This window comes from Camelina sativa, chromosome 12, assembly GCF_030686135.1.
Source record: "Camelina sativa cultivar CO46 ecotype springtype chromosome 12, ASM3068613v1".
In the NCBI taxonomy this organism is placed as follows: Eukaryota; Viridiplantae; Streptophyta; class Magnoliopsida; order Brassicales; family Brassicaceae; genus Camelina; species Camelina sativa.
This window is the reverse complement of record NC_141891.1, coordinates 9,887,422-9,911,450: the sequence shown is the minus strand read 5'-3', so window position 1 is coordinate 9,911,450 and position 24,029 is coordinate 9,887,422. Positions and strand designations below refer to the sequence as shown.

Below are 24,029 nucleotides of genomic sequence, written 5' to 3'. Positions count from 1 at the left end.
TGGACTTGGTCAATATTATATCTTCTTATTCTTCTTCATCTCGTGTTTACACTACACTTTAATCATTAATGTCTTTACACTCATCACAATCAAACATGGAATGTATGTGTGTGCGTTTATCCATATTATACGTGTCCATGTATATATCATCCACTCCTGACTCCACTACATGGGTGTGTTTAGGTATACATGTTGGGTGGTACAAATTGCTTTTTTTTTTTTTTTTTTTTTTATATAGTGTTTGATTAATTTTAGAAAAGATAAATAAAACTTGTAAACTTGTGGTTTGTGTTAGTGTTTTGTATATCTTCATTTCGGACTTCAAATAAATTTCCTTAATGCATAATTGACAGAAACAAAAAGAAAGTTAGCTTAGGATACTCACATCTATTAACACAAATTAAACAAAATATGTCACATAAAATATATTGAGATTTATGGTCGCATAATAATAAATCAAATTTATGAAATTCTGAATCTACTGTCAGATTCTACCATTGAACGTTGCTTAACTAAAACCAACTTGTTGATTTTGGTCAGCCATACATGCATATATGATATATATGTTTGGAGGAGACTTGTAATTAAGAATCACGAGACAAAATTATGTGGAGATTATAAAGCATTATATCTTTGAGAAACACAATATATAAAAAATAACAAAAAGTGAAAAAAAGGAAAACAAGGAACAATTGCTAGTGGCATCTTTCATTTTCAACGAACCAAATCACAAGTTTACAATGATTTATGATTTTTCTTGGCGTTATTACAATCCGTGTGGCATCCACTATATGACCGCAACAAAATAAACAGAAAAACCAAGGAAAAAAAAGTAGCAAACGAAGAAACTTCTGAAAAAAGAACAGTTTTGTTACATTTCGAAATGATATTTCACAGAAATAAATCGTCAAAATATGTAAACAGCAGGTGATGTGATTATAATAAGAAGAAGAAAGAAACAAATATCAAAGACTTTATAGAAATTAATTCTGATGATCCACCAAAGAGAAGAGTAAAGTAGGAGCTTGAGGTCCATAACACAATAATTATCCAATCACGTGACCGATTTTGTATTAATTTTTGCCTAAAGCGCAGGCTAATGGTCCTTTTGATATGTCATTAATGTTTTAGTCAACGTACCCTTTATTAGTGTGACATCTACTTTTTTGGTTCAAATTGTAACGATTTTGTTATTAAAGGGATAAAAATTTTACCACTAATACATGGAGTTATAAGTAAAACAAGTAGCTACGATGGACAAAACACAAATGACTAGAGACGGAAGCAGAGTGACATTTAAAAGCATATCCCGTCCTAAGTAACCCGCCACCGTGATCGTCGCGTCGGCAATCACACGTGCGATCGTGCCTGCCTCAGTCGAAAGCAAACCTCCGTTATAAGTCCCTCTTGATAACCTCGACGACATTACTCTCGAGAGTAACGATAGATTAACACCTATAAAACAACAACAAATGGGGTTAGTTAGATTGATCTATATAGAAGTTTTGAGTACAGTAGTATCAATCTTTTTTACTTTTTACCTTCAAGAACTTCTGCAGAAACAAACATGATGAGTCCTGAGCAAACGTATTGTGGCACAGTGTAAGGAACAGCTACATGGAAGCTGAGAAGTATTCCTACACAGACCATAATCTCCGAGACCAACAGGATTTGCCTGTGACATAAAAGTTTGTGACTTTAGGGACACATCAAGGAGATAGAAGAAATCAGCAAACAGAGAAAACACTTACCGGTCTTCGAACATGTTGCTTATGTAGCTTCCAACGACGAGGTTAACTGGAAGAACCGTGAGACCAAGACAAAACAAGAATATGGCAACTGAGCTCGTGGACCAACCAAAGTAGTAAGTTGTAATGACACTAGATTCAGAGAGAAGAATCTCCATTGCATACTTGAGCATGAAGTATATCAGTAATTGAACCTGAAAACCAATCAGATTTCATCATCATAATTGCACAATCATATCTCAGACGTGAATTCTAAAGTTTCAGGTTTTTATATACCTTTACTGAAGGTGTAAGTAACCTATACGCAGCTACAATGGAGTTTGCAGGTGCACGGGAATCTTCAGCAGCTTCTTCGCTTCCATCACATTCATCTTCAGCTTGTTCTTCTATTTCTTCTGCTGTAATCAGCAATGGTTGTTTTATACCTTTCTCCAGGTTCACATCTTGGACTGTTTCTATCACTCACACCAAACAAAACCGCTACAATCAGTTTTTGATAACTCCTATCTATCAGTCTACCAAAGAGGGAATTAGGGACTAGACATACCAGAGTTATTAGACGCTTCTGAAGTCTTAGGAATCTCCTCAGGTTGAAGTGCAGGCTCCCGAAATGAAATAGCTAACCAGACTAAGTACATAAGCCAAGCTATAGCCATAACCCAACCAGGCAATGTATCTTGGTTAAATGTAACTTTATATATCTTGAATCTGACTTGCAATAGACCAGCAAGTGCTGGACCACACGCCATTCCTAGAGCACTTGCACTAACAAACCCCGCTGAAGCCTGCATCCTGATCTTTAACGGTACACAGTCACTTATATATCTCCTGTTCACTGCTCTTGCCGATCCCAACCTGAACAATACAATATGATTAATCACTTAAGAACTCATAATATGAGCAGTTTGAAGTCTAAAGAGACTTACCCACAGAATAGCCGACCAATCAAGAGAACTGCTATTGAGTTGAGGTCAAAAGCTAACGCATATAACAAGTTCCCAATAAAGAGAACAATGCTACTGAATATGAGGGGTTTGAAGTAGGATCTATTGGACCAAGCGCTGAAGTAAACTGAAGAGAAGAGCTGAGCTACAGCCATAGCACCAATTACAACACCACACACCGTCGCTGCTGCACCAAGACTCATGGAATAGTCATCTGCTGTAGGCACAATGATATATGTATTGACCATATAGAGAAACGTGTTAACCAAATTCAACAACAGAGACATGAAGTGATATCTCCCATCTTCTTCTTCCCCTTCCTCATCTTGTGGACTTGGTAACTCTTCTTGCATTATAAGCGCATGCTGAGCCATGAAGTGTAGAAAGTTTGTTGACCGTGTCAGCCTATCCACTGCTGCTCTAATTGAATCCACAACAGGATCCTGAAGTGGAAGAACTGGCTGATCATAAATCGATAAGTAGCTTCCTTGGTTGTTTTGAAGCTCATGAAGGTTACGAGATACAGCTCCAACAACAGCTCCAAGGCCCTATATATCAACATTTATAATCAAAGTTAAGCTTAGATCAAGAGAGTGATCAATACAGTTGCAAATAAGACTTTTACTTACCACATGTCTAAAGACTTGCTGAAGTTCAGAATAAGGATGGTTAGCACGAGTCTTGACATAATAGTTTGTGAATCTATAACCTAACCGTTTATCAAACTTCTTCAGTATCTTACGGATACCAATAGCATTCATCTCAACGAAAAACAGAAGCTTGAGAAGATCTTGTCCAACAGCTCTGTACTCCTCCTTAAGATTAGATACAAGAGATATATCAGGCTGCTCTTGGAGAGCATCATGCGACTCCCTTAGTCTCTGTAGCCTACTTGAAAGCAACCCTTGTTGCTCCAGCATGAATAGAGCTATCTTCTCGATCTAGTATTAATGCATTCACATCCGAACTAGCAAATTACAAAAAGCTCCACACTACTTTTGTCTTATTAAAACTTGTAGTTACCTGATTATCAAGCATCCTAGAGAAATCTTTAAGAACATGGCGACGTTCAAGATTCCCTCCTTCTATCTGGCGACTGTACTGTTTCACTTTCTTCTTCATCAGTTTGTAATTGATGTAATATCTACAAGAGAAAGAGAGAGAGACCATGATTCACATTAGTAAGCACAAACATTAGTACTGTTTCGAATAGTATATCAAGAAATTACCCTTGCCATTCTTGAATACTCCGTTCCTTGAGCTTCTTCCCGAAGGTAACCATCTTCTACAATGAAAATAAAAAAAAATGAATCCAGCTTTAATTTAACACCACAAACACAAACTGAACTATGCGGTGCACTCAATTAGTGACGGGGACAAGACATGTTGCTGCTACAGGAAAATAAAGATTCGGATATGTGTGAGATATATGTATCAATAAGTGTGATTCATGATTGTGATGTGTTGATTTGGTCAACCAGAGAGACTCTGTTTTCAGTTAAAGAGTTAAAAGAAGCAAATGGTAACAAATCACTAAGAACTTGAAGTTATAATGCAATCTACAAGAATTCACAAATAACTCCTCTTTTTCTTATCCAATGGATAAGAAATGAGCGAAACCGCCATTAATCATCAAAGAGAGAAGAGAGAACAGAGAAACTCACCGTAAATGAATTAAAGATTCACTCTTTAGTCTTTACAAACCTCTGTATCTCAAACCTCTGTAAACGAGAAAGGAGAACAAAAACAAAGGTTGAGATATAGAGATAGAGAGAGAGAGCCCAGACTGTTTTTTTGTTGCGAAGTCGTAATTTGTTTTAATGTAAAACCCTATTGTATTTTGCTAAATGACCGACTTGAGAGATTCGGTGAGAAAAGAAAGAAACAAAAGGGAAAAAAATGGAAAGAAATCAAATTAAAGAGAGTGGCTCTCTCTGACCTCTCTGAGTTTGCAACTGCGGAGTCACGTTGAACGATATTTTATACGGTTTTTAGAGGATGAATGAAGAGTAACCAAGAACTGCTGACAGGGTCGGGTCCATCTTTTTTTTGTCCGACTTGGACCTATTCAATTATTTATTGACTTATTTTTCTTAATATTTTTGGTTTTTAGATAATAATGAATTTAAAATTTTTCTTGGTAACAGGGATTTTTCTGTTGAAAAACATTTTCATGACGGCAAACAAAAAAAAGTTAAAAAAACATAAAATATCTCATTCTTTTCTGTTATCCTCTTTTTTTAATGTTTTGAATTTTGATAAAAAGTTAAAATAGATCAAACAAAATGAGTAGACTTTTTCGTAGACAGGATTTACAATTTCGTGTGTTGAAAATAAATCCAAAACTCATTCGTTGGAAGAGCTCTACGGACTACGATCATACTGCATGATTTATAATTTGTTTGTTGGGGGGTAAAAATGAATCCGAGGTTATGGCATTTTTATAATAAACTAGGTAAATACCCGTGCTACACGGCGGGATAGATTTCTAAGCTTATTTTGTTTGATGTAATGTAAGTATGAGTAGTTAAATTTTTTAATGTTTTTAGAATTTAGTATTTTGTATTTGCTCATTTTTATAATTTTACTTATACTCATATTTTTAGATTGTAAAATTCATTCATATATTTCTCATTCCAAAATCCTTTTTTAGAGATTTCAATATCTACATGACAAAACAATTGTCCAACCAGTTCATTACTTATAAGAAATTTAAGTCTTTGATATAACAATGATAAGTTGTCTACATAATTTATTAATAAATTATTTTCTAACAAAAATTTATATATAAAGCAAGCTATATACCAGAAAATAAGCATTGGCTGTAAAATAGCACTATATATATATATATATATATATCAAGAAATAGCACTATATATATGTATCAAGTTAAACAGACTTTTAAAAAATGTTGATAAGTTAGTTTCTGACAAACTTATATACCAAATTTTCAAATATAAACCTTGGCTAGGATGCAGCAAAGTTTATTAATTTCATTTTTATATTTTGAAGCTTTGTTAATCCAAACAAAACCTTTTAACTACCACAATCAAACACAAATAAATCATAAACAGACTTTCACCTTCATATAAAAATTTAAAATGACGAAACTGTATATACATGGAATCATTTTGACTCAACGCTATTTTCTAAATGAAAAAGAGAACAAAAATTTACCTTCTTAATGAAGTACTCAACGTTAAGTGTTCCACTCAGGTAATCAGGTTTATGCTCCTCCGTTCTCCACCGCGAGTAATATTAACACCTTCATCATCCTTCTCTTATGCATACAGAGATTTTGACTTAACAGAAATTCCATTTTTTTCTTCCAAAACTATTCCTCTCAACTCCCAAAAATATAACTACCGTGTAAAACCAAGAAGGTATCAATTGTGAATTGTCTTTAGAAACCAAATCCATCTAAATTACGGTGAGTTGTCTATTATAATTTCAATTTATAATATAGTGCAATTTACTTTGCTTTTCTTTTGTTAGAATATAAAATATATTAGGGGAAAACCTTTTTTACATCTACGATATCCTTGTTTTTTACTCTAATTTGACAAACTAATGAAAACAAAAATAAGTACAGAAGACCTAAGCAAGAAGAAAACACAGTACAACTTCCTAAGGACGTGAGTTGAACCAGAGACTTAACCCATCCTCCATGAACGGTTATTCTGGTTTCATGAGAGAAGAAATTCGATTTTGAACTGTCTGATCTTACCGTAGTGAGTTGTGACTTGAAGGACATACCAAAAAATGAATTGCAGTAAACTTGCAAATATGAATCAATAAGGATAGGAAGGACACTGAAATCTTGAAGAATTAATTCATGTGTGAGATTCTGCCATGTTTGCTCTACCAAACTATTGTAAAGTAAATAATCTAACGAATCTATTCGAGTCATCAACTAAATATAATTCAGAAAAAAACATTTTTAATTTGGCCAAAGAAAATAGTATTTAAACACAAAATCAATAATTAAGAGTATCAAACGACACATTAAGCAAAGCTAATATTGTTAATCCTAATCCATTTGAAAGCACTAAACAGAACAGGGAATGGTATAACACGAGTGACACTTCTCTCTACCATTTTAATATACATCATTAAGTTTACTTTGCTTACATTCTCGTCACCAAACGACCAAGAAGCAGGTCGTCCAGCCAGTTCATGGAAAATAATGTATAAATACGATCAAAAAGCAGAGTTGGAACTACAAAACACGCAAAAAATATATAAATATAAAAAACAAACAAAAGGTAGTCAAATCTCATGATTATGTTTTTATATAAGAAGAATTCACGTTACAAACCTTAATACACATAATAAATTCATATTTTATTATATGGAGGACAAGCATCAGATTGAAGTAATGGATTGAAGTAAAGACAACCCAGCCACACTTGTTTTCTCTTAAAAAAGCAGGATACACTCTCAATCGAAGCTCAATACGCTAGGAACTATTCCGTCGAAATCAATGTTCCGCTTAATATATAATTCTAAATTTCAAAGTCATAAACAATACAAAATAAAGGATTTGTTCATGAAAATATATGTTATTGGAAGAGACATAGAACCAGCTAAAATCTAATCGATCATTTGTCGCTGTTTTTTGTTGGGTTTTAATTTTCTTGGAATTGTGATTATTGACATGTTGGCAAATTAAAGATGAGATGTATTAATTGTTATAATTTGTTTGGTTATACAATTTAACTGATGTGTTAATTCCTCCTTTAACTAAAAAGCAACACATGAGAGAAACTCCTTATTCTTTTATTGTATTGATCATTGCTTTTGGCATGAGGTTCATGGGGTTAGACGTAGACGTATTCTTGACTTTTATACATTTGTGGGACTACTAAACATGTGTTACTAAACAATTAAGAGCATCTTTGAAACAATTGAGAGGTGTGCCACCATGCATAATGGTCAAATATGATATGATTCAAGATCACATTATTACTTAATTGAAAAAGTTGGGTCGATATATATGTATAAAGAAGAAATTGGTTTTATATAATATTTATTTATTTCTACTGACTTTTTTTTTTTTTTGGGACCAACTAATTCTAGTGAATATTTAATGGTGTGGAAAGTTCATATGATTATTTGGCTGTCGTGAGAGTCTATATTATTATTTAGCAATATAGAGTTCACCTTCTATTATAATTAAAAAGTTTTTCAATAAAACTATGATTCACTCGGAGATCAGTTTTATTTTTCTCAGTTTTGATTCTTTTTATTTCTTTCATGTACATGTGAAGCTTTAATAGTTTTTAAAATGGTATTGTTTGTAATATATATATATATATATATATATATATATATAATATGTGAACAATATGATGAATACAAACACAGAGAAACATTTGGTTTTCCGGTTGTTTTTGTTATACTTATGTTACTTTTTTTAATTCTGATTGATTATATTTTTTTGTTTTGTAATATTTATAATTCTTAATTTTAAATAATCGTAGATTTGAATTGGTTGTTGATTCCTTTATAACTATAGTAAGTAACATTTATATATTATAACTTTATATAATACTACAAAAATATTTTAAAACCTCTTTGAACAATTTATGTTTAATTCATTTTAAGTCAAAAGTGTTTAATTGTACCATATACCACATATAAAATTTTATAATAAAATGAGACGGGTTATATAGCGGGACGGTTTTGGATTGACATTAACATAAACTTAAATTTTCTTACATCTAATAAATTTATTTGAAAAACTAAAACAGTAAAACTTAAATTATAAATGTTAAACACATATATATTTCAACCCAAACACAATATAAAACTATATTAAACTAGAAAATAAAATTCATCCAAAATTAAAACTGTATAAATTTTATAAGATATATGAAATACTACCAAAAATAACAAACAAATATAACATAAATTTTTATTTATAAAAACATAGTCCTGCGGTGTACCGCGGGTTTAAACCTAGTAAATAGTGAATATCTAACCTAGTTCAGATTTCAGATTTGACTAGATGAAGTGGTTATGCGTCATATGATTTGTGTTTTTCTTAAGTTCTTAATAAAACCAATATTAATTTTCATTCTCTAAAAAGTTTGTTCTTTTTGCTTTTGGTCCATTCCATCTTTTCAAGCATTATTGTATACCTTTCTAATCCCTTCTAATGAAGACATCCATTATATTCATGACCATGGTCGGTCCATGTGTGTTCTTGGTCGTCCATGTCGTCATCCTTAGCCATCTCTTAAAACGTTAGTATTATATGTCATTAGAATTCATGTGGTAGTTCTTGTATGCACCTGGGTGAATGGAAATGTGGTCCATGCCACGATTGCTCGATTATATCTTACCTGTGTTTAATATAGCACATGTTAATTATGTACGCAATTTTCAATAACCACTATCAGAAACGTTGATTAATAGTATAAATATTTCCAAAAACAATCTCTACGATACGTAAATTATGATAAAGGTCAAAATGTTTTGTTGGAAACATGCATGGATTTAGGTTGGATTTGAGCTTCTTGAAAGACGTTAAATGACATGTTGTGTATTAATAATTAATACAAACACGTAACATGATATACTAATGTGTAGCACTTACAGATTTCCAAACAAAAATATGTCGTAATTTATTTTTCGTTATGGTTGATGGTCTTGAGGCCAAATCTAGGGTAACTATTGTAATTAATCTTTTATTTGATTTTTTCATTTTCAAAATCTATTGTATATATCACAAATCACATAACGACAATTGTATCTTCTCTCTATCTACATCCAAAATATTAACGTAATAAATTCCTAACCAGTACCGCATGGGTTGATAAATAAGGATGACCCCAAAAACCAAGTTCCCATGTGCCTGCAAGAAGTGTCAAAGACTTTGTATGTGATCGGCACACAGACAGCAAGCACAATTTGAAAGCAAAAAAAAAATGCAAAAATTTGTTGTCCATATAAAATAGTACAAAACTAAAAATATCGAGAAATTAAAGACATGTAGTTGGTGGCATTGATATATGTGCACAGCCCAAAAGACATACATGTGTGTGTGGTTGAATTAATTTACATTTTCTCAATAATTCACACATATACTGGATGTGAATTCGGAAACGGATAAGATACCAGTACAACTATAAAGTAAGTATAAATTAAATAAACAATCAAGTCATCATATTATTTAGAGTTACCACTTACCACCTAGTACTTTACTTACTTCATGCATGTCAGTCAGTACATAAATGAAATAATTCATGTTTGCTGAAAGATTGAGTGGGTCCTCGATTATATAAAGTTAAGTTGAGGGATCTCTTCTCTTCTTTCTAAACTAGTATGAGACAACAAAATACTAGTTTTAGTAGTAGTATATAATATCATGTGCCATATAATATCATCACGTGAACAAGCTAATCTGACTAATGAGTAAGATAAATTAAAATATTAGTCTAGAAATACGAACCTCTATCATCACGAGTAGAGTACACACAATTAATTTTATAAATAAACTCAAAAAGTATCACTCTAGAAACACGGATATTCGATTTCTGTTTATCCAATTAATCAAACTAAAAAATTTTAACCCGAAGCCATTTGCTTTCGACGATCTATGTCCTATATATGACCATACTTTAACTACTAGTCACTAGATCAAATAACGTATTGACCAACTAAACGAAAAGGGTAATGAGAACGCTAATTAATAAGAACCAAAAGAGAATCTGACATATGATATACAACTCAACAAACTGTGCTGATAATACTTTGTTTTCAAACATCAGATCGAATGTATAGCTGATAGCCTAATTCTTCTACTAAAAAAAACACGAATTCTCAAGGTACATATATATGAAGAAGCTGATGCAGTAGTGCTTTTACCAAGTATTAGTAATATTTACTACGATAGATGATGATAACAAAGCATAATAAACTAATAAGTGTAGGTAGAGAAAGAAAACAAACATAAAACAATCGTAGGTTGTAACAACTAGTATATAACAACTAATATGACATATCTCGGAGATGAAGTATATATGAGTCTTGACCGGAATTTCCATTTTATGTAATTAAGAAAGTATATTAGTTTCATAAATAATTAAACAAGTATGCTTTAGAAGTTTATGCGCAATTAAAAGCACTGGTACAAGAGAGTAAGAAATCTGAGAAGTATATATGATTAGAGAGAGTGGCTAAGACAAAAAAAAAAAAAAAAAAAAAATGTTCCCAAAATCCAGTTTAGGCAATTTTAAAAATCTCAAAAATGAATTTTTTACACGTAAAAATTAAATAAAATTTTACAAGTTAAAAAAATTAAACGAAAATTAATTTTTTTTGAACATAGTAAATCAATGATATCTTTGCCCAAAAAAAAAAAGAAAAAAATTTGAAAATTTAATATTAAAAAAAAAAAAAAAAACAAATGAGCTCAAGAATAAAAAGATTCTGGAATCAGGAGATTCCCTCTCTCTTAGCAGAATAAGAAAAAAAAAAAATAAAAAAAGATGGAAATCATCTATGCTCTCATCTTCTTCTTCATCCCTCTCCGTAAAAAATGGTGCTTCTCTTTTCAAAACCACAAATCTCGTGGATTCACCATCCGCTTTGACTCACCCACCCACCATAGAATCAATCAATCAATACCATTTTCCGAATCCAACAATCTTAAGAAAATGTATTTTCTTCTAGGGTTACGAGTCAATTCGGGAGACGATCATTACCAATTCCACTGAATCGATCGGAGAATTCGATAGCATTCGCTTGATTCCAAGGTTCGATTTTTAAAACACAGTTGAAGCTTTTGAATAGTTTCTCTCATATTCTCAGACGTATTTGTTTAACATTACTTTGTTTAATGTTTATTAATTTAGGATAATTAAGTGATTGAATCAATGAGGATGATAATTATAAAAAAAACAACGTAAGTATTGTTTGATTGCCATAAGTATATAAACGAGTATGATTTTGACTGTTGACATAGTTTTTAGGTAGAAATTAGATTTTTTTAGCATTTTAGGAATTTTTTTAAGAAATCAGTAGCATTCATGTTTGTATTGTGGTTGATTGTTTTTGAGAAAGATTGAACTTTTTTTTGTCTACATCGGTAGATCATTGGAGAGATGGAGATTAGAAAAAATCATAACTTTGAAACAATAGCTTGAGGCATCTGTTCATATGTGAATTATCTGACTGTGTGAGGAACGCTAACAGCTGTCAACGTTATCAAGTTCAGAATCAAACTATACAATATCATGTATAAACAAACTTGGCTTTCCTTATGTAATTACAAGGGGAGTTTCATGCGATTGTTTTGTCATCAGGACTTCGAACAACAAGATAGACGTTATTTTCTTATAGTATGTGCAATTCAATGGTTCATGAATTCAGTTCCACTAGTAGACCAGACTGTGTGCTGAATGTATTCCTTTCTTGCTTTGAAGGTTCTGTATGCTGGATTTGAAATCGGGATGCTGAAGTTATTCTTCTGCTAACCATTCTTAGCTCTGTCAAGATTTGGACTCGTCAATAAGTTTTAAGGACTACGGGAACCTCAAGCAATGGGATCTGATAAGCATTCTGCTCGTTTTCTACATAACCTCAAGATGGAGAGGGTCAGAACGATCCTTACCCATACTTACCCTTATCCTCATGAGCATTCACGTCATGCTATGATTGCTGTGATTTTGGGTTGCCTATTCTTTATTTCGTCGGAGAACATGCACGGTCTCGTAGAAAAGTTAGACAATAATTTCAAGTGGTGGTCCATGTATGCCTGCTTGCTTGGATTTTTCTATTTCTTTTCATCTCCATTCATCAAAAAAACTATTCGACCAAGCTACTCAACCTTCAGTCGGTGGTAAGTGGATCCTTTATTCTGTCTTCCACAATGTGTATATTAAAAAATTATCTAACACTTTTTCTTTGTTTGTTTTGTTCTGTAGGTACATTGCGTGGATTTTAGTTGCAGCTTTGTACCATCTCCCAAGTTTTCAGTCAATGGGTCTGGATTTGAGGATGAATCTGTCCTTGTTTCTAACAATTTATATATCATCCATAGTCTTCCTTCTTGTCTTCCATATTATTTTTCTTGGGCTTTGGTATATTGGTCTTGTTTCTCGTGTGGCTGGAAGGCGCCCAGAGATCTTAACCATTCTTCAAAGTTGTGCTGTACGTACCCTATCCCCAATCTTGTAGATCAATGACACTTGCTTATAAGCATTATTTTAGTTATTAATCAAATTTTAATGTCCTTTATCTTGTGCAGGTTCTTAGCATGGCGTGCTGTATTTTCTACAGCCATTGTGGTAATCGTGCTTTTCTGAGGCAAACACCCCTTGAAAGAAAGCATTCTAGCCGTTTTTCATTTTGGAAAGGAGAAGATGGCAACAGTACTTGGCTTGCGAAATTCACTCACATTGATGAGCTGAGAGACCAAGTCTGCTCATCATGGTTTGCTCCTGTTGGATCTGCTCGTGACTATCCACTATTGTCTAAATGGGTCATTTATGGGGAGGTCTGGCTTCTGATATATAATTCTAATTTGTTGTATTCGTGCTTATTTGGCCACTTTCTGTTGTAATCCTACCTTTTTATCTGCAGTTGGCATGCAATGGGTCTTGTCCTGATTCATCTGATGAAATTTCTCCTATATACTCACTGTGGGCAACGTTTATTGGCCTTTACATTGCTAATTATGTAGTGGAGAGATCAACAGGGTAAGTGGCAGCTTGGGCATAGTTTTTGTTAAACGAATATTGTAACTAAAATGTTCAACACATACAGGATAACATTTTCATTGTAACGTTAGGTGGGCTCTGGCACATCCTCTGTCAGTGGAAAATTATGAGAAGTTGAAGAGGCAACAGATGAAACCTAATTTCTTAGATATGGTTCCTTGGTATTCAGGGTACGTCTATGCCAACTGATCTTTTCCCTTCTATATATTTTAACATCTACCAATGTTTTTTCGAAGAATATACATTACAAGTAGGATACTTGAGCATGGTCTGATCTTTCTGACTATCTATTTCAGAACATCAGCTGATTTGTTTAAAACTGTGTTTGACCTCCTCGTATCAGTGACTGTCTTTCTTGGCCGCTTTGACATGCGAATGATGCAGGTATACTATTTTTAGTGATATTTGTTGCCTCTTCAACTTCAGATCATTTTATCTTCCCCCGTTTTGGTTTTCTTATTATATTGCATTTTTTGTAACCTACCCCATTCTTAAATTTTTAGGCTGCAATGACCAATGATTGTGATGGAAACAAGAGCAAGGAACTTTTATATGACCATTTATCTGATAAGGATGACTTCTGGTTTGACTTCATGGCTGATACTGGTGATGGTGGAAATTCATCATATTCTGTTGCGAAACTCCTAGCTCAGCCTTTTCTCAAAGTCCCGCTAGATAATGATTTGATATCTCTGCAAAGGGGTAACGTACTGCTTATTGGGGGAGATCTTGCGTAAGATTTTTGTATACCTGTGATTTCCATGTTCTCTGTTTTTTGTCAGGTCTGAATGTACAGAATCAATATCTTTCTCTGATATATTGCAGATACCCCAATCCATCAGCGTTTACATATGAAAAACGTCTATTTTGTCCTTTTGAGTATGCACTCCAACCTCCCCATTGGTATAAAGCGGACTCAATATCTGTTGACAAGCCTGAATTACCTGATGGGGTGTCTGATCTGAAGCATTATGATGGTCCCCAATGTTTTCTTATCCCTGGAAACCATGGTGAGTTTCAGCTCTCAACTTTATATCTCTCTCTAGTAACATGTTTCACATAATTGGTGTTTGTTGGTATTGCTTCTAATTGTAATGCTCGTATATATATTTTTAGACTGGTTCGATGGACTTAATACTTTCATGAGGTATGTATGCCATAAAAGTTGGTTGGGTGGCTGGTTTATGCCTCAAAAGAAAAGCTATTTTGCCCTGCAACTACCTAAAGGATGGTGGGTGTTTGGTTTGGATCTGGCGCTTCATGGTGATATTGACGTGTACCAGTTCAATTTCTTCTCTGAATTGGTGAAGGAGAAGGTAGTTTCAGCATCCTCTTTATTTCTCCTGCTAAATAGACTCTGTAGATGCTGTACAAAATATACTATTTCTTATTTACTCGAGCTCTTCTGTTCTTTTGTTCATGACAATGGGTTGGGTGTTTCTTTGGTTTATGAAATGACAATGGGTTGGGCTATTAGAGTAGGTGTCTTCTGTTTGATACTAGTAAATTTGTAGTTTGTTCCTTTGAATGTTTATTATCTTTTCATTTAGGTTGGGGAGAATGATGCAGTGATCATTATCACACATGAGCCGAATTGGCTTCTTGATTGGTATTGGAACGATGATACTGGAAAGAACATGAGACACCTGATATGTGACTTTTTGAAAGGCAGATGTAAACTTAGAATGGCAGGAGATTTGCATCATTATATGCGTCATTCATGTACTCAATCAGATGCTTCTGCTCATGTTCAACATCTCCTCGTTAATGGTTGTGGAGGGGCTTTTTTGCATCCCACCCATGTGTTTAGCAACTTTTCAAAGTTTTATGGTGCTTCTTATGAAAGTAAATCTGCTTATCCTTCGTTTCAAGATTCAAGCAGGGTAAACATTTTTCTTTTTTTTCTTCTGATTGCTTATAGTCCACAATCACTGACTTTTCCTCTTTTTCTTCACATTCAGATATTTTATGTTCTTTGATGTTCTTTGCAGATTGCTTTAGGAAATATTTTAAAGTTCAGGAAAAAAAACTGGCAATTCGATTTCATTGGTGGCATCATATACTTTCTCTTGGTCTTTTCCTTGTTCCCTCAGGTGCAGTTTTACAGAGCTTTGGCTTCCTCGAACTCCTCTTTCTTATGTACTGTTTCTTGTTTTTCCATTTATTTCTTCTGTCAGCAATGCAACCTGAATTAGTCATTAAGATTTGTCTATTAAATCGGTACAAATTATTAGCATCCATTACTGAATGGTGAAACCTAGACAAGCCTTTGCATATCTGCAGTCTTTTTTTTCCTGTGCTGTGTGAAGTGAACCATCTTTTATTTACTTGCACTCACAATATGATCTTTATTTCCTCGTTGGTTTCAGTGTAAGCTAGGCCATATCTTACGTGGTGATTCGTTTTCTGGCCACCTGGGGAGTTTCTTTGGCACAGTTTGGAGCTCCTTTGTGTACGTAGCAGAACAGTCATATGTGTCTTTCACTGGTGTTCTTATGTTGCTGATAACTGCAATAATGTTTGTTCCCTCAAAAATATCTCGGAGGAGACGACTGGTGATTGGAATCCTTCATGTTGCTGCACACCTGACAGCTGCTTTGATTCTAATGTTGCTGTTGGAACTTGGCATAGAAATCTGTATTCAGCATAAGCTTCTTGCGACCTCCGGTCAGTTTCCTTTTCATATGATGTTCTTTCACTTTCCCCATTACAATTTCGTTGACACTAATGGATTAAAAAATATATATATCCTACCTTAATGGATTTTGAGATTTTAGAACTCTTGGCTACACAGGGTATCATACATTGTATCAGTGGTACAAATCAGTAGAAAACGAACACTTTCCAGACCCAACTGGCCTTCGAGACCGTATTGAACAGTGGACGTTCGGATTTTATCCCGCCTGCATCAAGTATCTTATGTCGGCATTTGATATTCCCGAGGTAACATAATTTGTCAACTTAGTCTTCTTCGTTATAGGTAAAACAGATATCTATTTTGCAGCCGAAGTTAATGTATTTAACATTAGGTAATGGCGGTTACACGGACTAACATATGTCGAGATGGAATGGAGTCGCTTTCTCGAAGCGGAGCAGCAATCTACTATGCTTCTGTCTTCCTCTACTTTTGGGTCTTCTCAACTCCTGTTGTATCTTTGGTTTTTGGAAGTTACTTATATATATCCATCAACTGGCTTCACATACACTTTGATGAAGCATTCTCTTCACTTCGGATCGCCAATTACAAATCATTCACTCGTTTGCACATCAAGCCTGACGGAGACCTTGAAGTCTTCACTCTCGGAGTAGACAAGGTAAGAAAAGAACCTGAATTTACAAAAGAAAAAGTTTGTGATTATGGAATTAACTAGAGAAATGTATGCGATGAATGAGTCTAGGTGCCAAAGGAATGGAAGCTGGACAAGGACTGGGATGCAGAGCCGAAACCGACTGTGAAGATGAGTCATCACAGAATGTTTCCAAGCAAATGGTGTGCAACAACATTGCAGCAGGATCCCGTCAACACCGTAAAGATTGTTGATCGTTTTGTTATAAGTAGATCAGAGAAAAAAAAATGAAAGGGTCTTAAGATAGAATCAGGTTCATCACTGATCCTTTACCTTTTAGAATGTAGTCTGTAGCGTTTCCAGCTTTATGAATAGGCTTTTTGAGATGAATAATGGTTGCTTTTGAAAGTGACGACATATAAATCATACCATAGTTTACAATTTAACATCTCATTCTTTTGTAATTTTGCTTTAGAATCTAATAACAAGTCTCTGAAACAACTTTAACTCTATTTGCTTTTTCTCCCTTTTGTTTTCCCTTCATCCCAACATTATTATTCTATAAACCCTTTGAAGTTGTGAAAATAAAAATATAGTGTGTATATATAAATAATACATGGCACATTCTCAAACCAATGACTTCCTCTCTTCATCGTCCTCTCTATCACCGTCCCCTCCAGCGCTCCTAACCGCTGGTCTAGCTGGAATCTTGGTCGGAGCTTTACTATCCATTGGAACCATTTTCAATACAATCCCCATTGCAATCAACAGCAAGCCTGACCCGTGTTGTTCAGTTAACGGTTTCGTGAATATCAAATACGACAGCAACAACGTAACACCTTTCCTCGCCGTTGTTATCTACACACAACATTTTTTTAATAACCAAAATGTGAATTTAGAACGCTGAGTCAGTTAAAAACACAAATGAACGTTTGCAGATAAGAATAGATATTTTACCAAGGCTGTAGTGGCGGCTCCAAAGAGGGCAATGAGGGACAGAACAGAGACTTGACCGATGAATGTGGCCATGGCTTCAAATACAAGCACTCCGTACACATACGGATGCTGCAAATTACACAAAAGTAACAATTGATTTTTTAAAATATTGTCAACTACCGAATCATTAAATGGTTTGATTAAACTAGTCCACGTTGGTGCTTTAGTCATAGAATCAATGAATTTAATTTCATTTTTATAATATGACAATTTGGCTTTTAAAAAGTTTGGCAGATTCAGGCACGTCTTCGGTCAATGATTTTATTTCCCCGGTGCCAAGAATCCTACAAGTGTTGACGTTTTATATAACAGACCATACCGAGTCAACCTAAACCAAGTACTTTCTAAAGCCAATACAAGGTTTCACTTTTGTCACTTTCATTTCAGATGACCAAGTGTATAAACCAAGAACTGAAACGCGTTAACTTGGTTTGGTTAAAGGTTGACCAAAACTCAAACCAGAAAAAAAAAGAAAAAGAAAACAAAAGTTGGTTACTTACTTGTGCACACGCAGTCCACGCACGGAAAACCTCTCCAGTTAAGACCATGGGAACGAACAAGAACGGTAATCCAACAACAGTTGAGCAGAAAAGCATCTCCATCTGCACACAAACACATTACAAGAAGAATCTCAGACACGAAACAAAACAGAATGGTAAAGTACAAAAACCGAAAAGAACTCAAGTTCCTTGCCTGAGTTGTCTCAGGATTCATTGTGAAGATAGCTTCTTGTAAATTCCCCAAGAAAGCATCCATGATCAATGCACCGGTTATCATCATAATCCCAATCATGCTAAAGTTAGGCGACATTTGAGCATCGGCTAATGTGAATAGGATCAAACCAAGAACTAGCAAGAAAGCTGAAATGTACTCATGGACAGGGTATTTTCTTCGCAGACCGGGTATAAACGCACCCATTATCATCACCGGCAATACCTATAAACATCAGCCATTTCGATCATTCTCTTAAACACTTAAGCCTATACATTAAAAATACATTGAGAATTGTGGATTGTAGATCACCTTGGTGGATTTGAACATGATTTGAGCAGGATAATTGAGATAGGCCAAAGATCCTTTGGTTAATCCATGAGAACCCATGAGAACAGCAGAGAGTTTGACATAAGTTCTCATGGGATTAACGATATGCTTAGTGGTAAAGCCTTGAAGGTAGATGAGGAACAAGTAGACAAATCCTTGTATAAACGTGAAATACCAACCAAAGCTACAAGACAGAACACATCAAATCCCATTTGTTACTTTTTGCTTAAAATCTAAAAAAAAAAACAGAAGGAATCAAAGTTGATTATTTTAATTTACCTAAACTGAAGGCGATTATAAACATATTCCTGCAAAAAAAATCAAAGAAAAAGTCAATGATCATATATGACAAACTGTAGATCCAATATACACTCTTCAAGAATCAAGATCACAACATTTTTTGTGATGTCACAAATCTTTTTGACTATAATGTTTATGTGTGTGTGTGTGTTTGGAGAGAGTTTAGTTCGTCATGCAATTTTTACTTCTTCCTCTGTTTTATTGTTTTTTCTCAGAAACCAAACATCAAACACTTAGCATGCAAAAACAAAAAAAAATCAAAACTTTACAAGAATCAGAAGCAGGGTACGTGAATTTATCACAAGAACGAACAAAACACATCGATTGTGTTCTGTCGGAAATCAAAATTGGAACTGAAAAAAAGAAGAAGAGAATAGAAGAAAACGAACCTCGCAAACTCCGTTGACGAGGTAACCAAAAAAGAAACCAGAAGTACAAATGAGAAACTGTTGCCAAGTTGGTCGATCAGACAAAGAGATTCCAAACAGAGATCTTGACTGTTCCTCCTTCATTTTTTTTTCTCTTTCGTAATAAGAGGAGGCGGAGAGAGATCAATGAAAAGAAGAAAACCTAGAAAAAATTAAAATCTTAGGAATTGAAGTCACTCATTCATAACGGTATATAATTATCACCACCTCGATGTAACCAAAAAAGAGGGTGGTGATCGCAGTAAATCAAACTCTTCTCTAATTCACTCTTTCTCTCTCGAGTCTCGAGGTCTCTGTCCAATTACTTTCAAGAAGAGAGAGAAGGAGAAGAATAAATGTAAGTGGTAAGAGAGGAAGAAGAAGAAGAAGAGAGCTTTTAAGAAGGAAGGAGAAAACGCATGAAGAAGAAGAATGAAGAGAAGAGGCGAGTCCGAGACTCGTCGCGTGATTTTGCCACTTCGATGACACGTTTTTTTTCATTAAGGGTTCTTCTTTTCCTTTCTTCTTTTTTTTTTTTTTTTTTCTTTTTACCGGTAAAAGTCAAAATTTGCAAATAAGTCCCTAAAGTTATTTTTATTTTTACTTGAGGTCTGAAAAACTTTGGTTGTCTACACATGATGACAAAATTTACATTACCCAACGTGGCACCTCTTTTTTTTTTTTTTTTTTTTTTTTTTCTTGGAGCTTTTTATTGCATAATCTCATGTTTGCTAATTAAGATCATATGTATATCACATTTTTGGCAGACAAAAAGGAAGAAGAAGATCATATCACATTTACCACCGGTTATATATAAAATAATAATAATAATAAATAATTGTGTTTTGTATGACAGTTTTTTGTTTTATCTGTGTATATGATTGAAAAACAGATTTGTAACATTTATTTTGTGTTTCTTAGTATATATATACTAATAAATACAAGAATGATAAATGCTATGAGTATATAAAAAATATCTAGATTTTGTCTATAAACCATATCATATATCTATCTTAGTAAACAAATTAAAATGTTTTTATTTACGATTTAATAGTGTGACACTTTATTTTACAGAAAACCTTAATTACTAAGAAGTCTAGAATCATGATATCATAAAATCTTCAAATAAAATAAATAATATGTGTCAATGACTATGTTTACACTTTATACATTAGAATAATATAGGCGTTATTAAAAAAAAAATAACATACACTTGAGGGTTCATTTTCATATTTCTTTTAGTTGACTAAAGGAAAGTTACAACTTCGAGAGAATGAAAACGAAATTAATAATGGTAATCAAGAATGGGTTGTGAGTCAACTTTCTCGTTTAAGTGAATCGAGTCATCGTCTCAATAGACGCCATTACAGCCTGTCTCTTACAATTTCGGTAGTGATCGTTAAATGCGTCATAGTAGTAGTAGCTCCTGGTTATGTCAGAATAACATCTTCATCATATATTTTTGGACACGTTTCGGTCTTTGTTCTTCTATTTTTTGGTTGTCATCTTCTATATACATATCGAGAGCAATACATCTCATGCATACCGACGGAGTAGCTGTTTTGTCGTTATTGGACACTAGTGAAATTGGATATTGAACAAAATTAGGTGAGCAATTAGGCACTAAATTATAGACGATTAAAGACAAACTAATGGCGATATTTAGTCAACCAAGTAAATGTTAAGCCCTTTTATAAAACAAAACAAAGAAAGAGTTACATGTTATAGCATAATTAGGTGGAGGTGTAGTCGTGTAGGGTGAACAGTCGAAAAATAACCGTATTTGAGAGAAATCGTGCGCGTGGTCCTCACTCGCGACGATTTCTCTCTCAAAACTCCTTCTCTTCTGACCACAACCTCAAGCGCCGTCGGTTGGGTTCTCCGTCGATTCCGGCGACGAAGAGGACCCGTGGCTCATGGTGCTTCATCCGTAAACCGATGCATCAGCCAGACAAATCTCTCAGATCAAAATCAAGGGAGAAGTGGTGGGGAGAAGTTTCTGCGTGGCGCTGTCGGTGAGAGCTCCATCGCCGGTGTAGCGACGCAGATCAGAAGAAGGAGATCCACGGCGAGGAACGATTGAGGATGGTGGTTAGATCTGCGGACTGGAGATTCTGGAGGTTTCGATGCGCCGTTGTTCGATGGGAGAGGTCGTCTGCGCAAGGCGGAGCTAAGCCACCATTGAATATTTGTGGATCTACTCCCTACCGCTATTTCTCTCTCACGACTGAGCCTGGCTCTCCTCGACGAAGGTAAGATCGGTTATCTTCTTCCTCCTCTCCACGACTCTACAGTGGCGGGATGGCAACGGATCCTGGATCACCATCTCCGTTCGACTCACGGCGTCCAGGCACACCGGAGGTCCTGATCCGGTGTGTATCCGCAATCCATGGGCGGCGGCCCCAACAGAGTTCTTCTTTTGGGGAATTAGGGTTTCCTGAAACCGGTAAAGGGAAACCGAGTCGGTTTTGTATTCTGTGGTTTGTTTTGGTTTGTTGTATTTCGGTTTAGGCCTTTAGAGGATTGTGATGGGCCTAAATCCGAAAATAGCCCATTGGGCACTTATTTATATAAATTGAATACCTTTTAACAAAAAAAAAAAAAACAGTCAAAAATATACATTCTTATTTATTCCTAACTAGTAGTCACTCCGTAGCTAGTGTCCAATAACTAGTGTCGTTATTGGACACTAGTGAAATTGGATATTGAAGAAAATTAGGTGAGCAATTAGGAACTAAATTATAGATGATTAAAGACAAACTAATGGCGATATTTAGTCAACCAAGTAAATGTTAAGCCCTTTTATAAAACAAAACAAAAAAAGAGTTACATGTTATAGCATAATTAGGTGGAGGTGTAGTCGTGTAGGGTGAACAGTCGAAATATACATTATTATTTATTCCTAACTAGTAGTCACTCCGTAGCACGGGATTTAGTTTACATTGTTTTTTAGATATTTTTTGTAATTTTTTCTTGATCATCAACATAAATATTTGTTTTACCTTAAAAACACCATATCTTATGAAGCCGGTTCAAATAGGATAGCCTCGTGAGCTGACCATTCCGGAACTTGCGGACTTACATAGGAAAAGAAAGATCCTTGTGCTCGAGCCGTTTTTGCAAGACGGTCGATACGGACATTGTTCAGTTTAGGTATACATTGAATAGAAAACATAGACAATCAAGACTGTAAAAAATCTAATTCCGAAGCAAACGCTGGCCAGTCTTTTAACTCATCTATGACAGTTCAAATCCCTTGACAATCTGTCACAAAATGAACCACATCATATCCCACAGAGATAGCACTTTCCATGGCCCAGCATAAAGCCTCTAGTTCTGCATTAAGAGCTGATAACAAACATGGCATTGCTCTTAGGCCCCAGATAGGCAGCTCTAAGCCAGACAAAAGAAAGCCAATACCTGTAGATGTGTCGTCTTTTTGTAATTTTGGAGATTTTTAGTTAAGACAATATTAATTAAATAAAAATATTATGTAAGATTTGAGATATGAGGGTTAGTAAAATGTCTATATTTCTATTTATAAGAGAAATTGTAGTTAAGAACATATGGAAAATTTATACTTTCTCCGGTCTTTTACTTGTCGTTTAAGGTTTTCTTACACAAATTAAAAAATAATTATTAAATTATCTGTTTTACCCTTTATTAATATATTTTATAAATATTTCATTGGTCAAAACTTTAAACCTAAATATTTTCACTGAAAACCTAAAATGATAACTAAATTAAAACAGAGGGAGCATTTCATTGTTATAGGAGTCACATAAACTTTGTGAGAGTTATAGATATGCAATCATTACATATTAATATATTTTCATATATATGTAATATTTCTAAATACTATTATTAATCATTCATTGCATTACTATAAATATTAGGAAAGTTACAAAAATTAGAGTTATTTAGTACAACATATGGGATTGATGAGACAGAATAGAAAAGTTAATAAAAAATGTGTCAGGTTTATAAAACTGTCTATTTTTTTTAAATATATATTCAAGAGTTATATATTATAAATATAGATCTATGAACGGACATCTTAGCTAATCAAGTCATGAATTTAAATATATATTCACTTCTCTGTTTAAACAGAAATATATACAGTTATCTCTTTATCAAAAATATATTCAATTCTCATTTAGTTATTTAGATATTATATATTAAAATATACTTTAGTTTAATTTAAATGGATTGAAAATGAAATAAAATAATGTAATATCAAGATCATGTGAATTATTTATATATATTAAAGTGTGGAAATAAAACAGCCAATAATTACTTGACATTATCCTATAAAACCCAAATATATATATATATATATATATATATATATATATATATATTATAATCTTAAATCCTTAAACTATTTAATCATCAAATTATTTGTTAAGCGAAAATTTTACTATGTAAATTCAATTGAATAAATTTGTTACACTAAAAATTAATAGAAACAAAATGACACTTGTGAAAGAAGTAAGCATCAAATGACAATGTTTTGGAAAGCATTTTACTTTATTATTAGATGATATAATAATAAACCTGACAGTTGTAAGGTTTCTTT

At 33.9% G+C, this 24,029-nt stretch overlaps 2 protein-coding genes and 1 non-coding gene across 7 annotated transcripts; 1 reads left to right on the top strand and 2 right to left on the bottom strand.

Annotated features, from left to right (window-relative positions):
• Positions 1 to 1,039: 1,039 nt before the first annotated feature.
• LOC104731193 (SPX domain-containing membrane protein At4g22990) lies at positions 1,040 to 4,738 on the bottom strand. Of its 4 annotated transcripts, none has more exons than XM_010450489.3 (10): positions 4,357 to 4,738; positions 3,922 to 3,977; positions 3,716 to 3,836; positions 3,322 to 3,633; positions 2,675 to 3,240; positions 2,296 to 2,603; positions 2,025 to 2,203; positions 1,752 to 1,942; positions 1,542 to 1,675; positions 1,040 to 1,455 (listed from the first exon to the last, which is right to left on the bottom strand). In XM_010450489.3, exons 2-10 carry the CDS (start codon positions 3,972 to 3,974, stop codon positions 1,217 to 1,219), a joined length of 2,103 nt encoding a protein of 700 aa, XP_010448791.1. In that variant the 5' UTR covers positions 3,975 to 3,977; positions 4,357 to 4,738; the 3' UTR covers positions 1,040 to 1,216. The 4 variants fall into 4 exon arrangements, with proteins under 4 accessions (XP_010448791.1, XP_010448792.1, XP_010448793.1 ...); XM_010450490.3 differs by having other exon boundaries at positions 1,047 to 1,455; positions 3,922 to 3,974; positions 4,357 to 4,735; XM_010450491.3 differs by having other exon boundaries at positions 1,050 to 1,455; positions 2,025 to 2,197; positions 4,357 to 4,732.
• A 6,410-nt stretch (positions 4,739 to 11,148) lies between these two features.
• LOC104731191 (uncharacterized) lies at positions 11,149 to 16,956 on the top strand. Its single transcript, XR_015574532.1, has 16 exons — positions 11,149 to 11,454; positions 12,124 to 12,539; positions 12,625 to 12,850; positions 12,948 to 13,196; positions 13,283 to 13,398; positions 13,491 to 13,589; positions 13,716 to 13,803; positions 13,923 to 14,152; positions 14,245 to 14,429; positions 14,536 to 14,735; positions 14,970 to 15,302; positions 15,411 to 15,512; positions 15,789 to 16,086; positions 16,214 to 16,362; positions 16,449 to 16,733; positions 16,818 to 16,956. It is a non-coding gene; the product is annotated as an uncharacterized LOC104731191 (transcript).
• A 243-nt stretch (positions 16,957 to 17,199) lies between these two features.
• Positions 17,200 to 19,973, bottom strand: LOC104731192 (UDP-galactose/UDP-glucose transporter 2). Of its 2 annotated transcripts, XM_019234145.2 has the most exons (8): positions 19,679 to 19,952; positions 19,433 to 19,613; positions 19,023 to 19,051; positions 18,726 to 18,927; positions 18,396 to 18,638; positions 18,203 to 18,304; positions 17,664 to 17,771; positions 17,200 to 17,564 (listed from the first exon to the last, which is right to left on the bottom strand). In XM_019234145.2, exons 2-8 carry the CDS (start codon positions 19,553 to 19,555, stop codon positions 17,334 to 17,336), a joined length of 1,038 nt encoding a protein of 345 aa, XP_019089690.1. In that variant the 5' UTR covers positions 19,556 to 19,613; positions 19,679 to 19,952; the 3' UTR covers positions 17,200 to 17,333. The 2 variants fall into 2 exon arrangements, with proteins under 2 accessions (XP_019089690.1, XP_010448790.1); XM_010450488.3 differs by having other exon boundaries at positions 19,433 to 19,973.
• Positions 19,974 to 24,029: the final 4,056 nt, after the last annotated feature.

Excerpts from the sequence above, each read along its gene's own strand:
- LOC104731192 (XM_010450488.3), bottom strand. The coding sequence starts at position 19,555 with ATGAAGGAGGAACAGTCAAGATCTCTGTTTGGAATCTCTTTGTCTGAT. Across the intron at positions 19,052-19,432 it reads TCGTCAACGGAGTTTGCGAG|GAATATGTTTATAATCGCCT; the intron begins GTTCGTTTTCTT and ends TTTTTTTTGCAG. Across the intron at positions 17,565-17,663 it reads GAGCCGCCACTACAGCCTTG|ATAACAACGGCGAGGAAAGG; the intron begins GTAAAATATCTA and ends TGTTGTGTGTAG.
- LOC104731193 (XM_010450489.3), bottom strand. The coding sequence starts at position 3,974 with ATGGTTACCTTCGGGAAGAAGCTCAAGGAACGGAGTATTCAAGAATGG. Across the intron at positions 3,634-3,715 it reads CTAGGATGCTTGATAATCAG|ATCGAGAAGATAGCTCTATT; the intron begins GTAACTACAAGT and ends CATTAATACTAG. Across the intron at positions 1,456-1,541 it reads TTCTGCAGAAGTTCTTGAAG|GTGTTAATCTATCGTTACTC; the intron begins GTAAAAAGTAAA and ends GTTGTTTTATAG.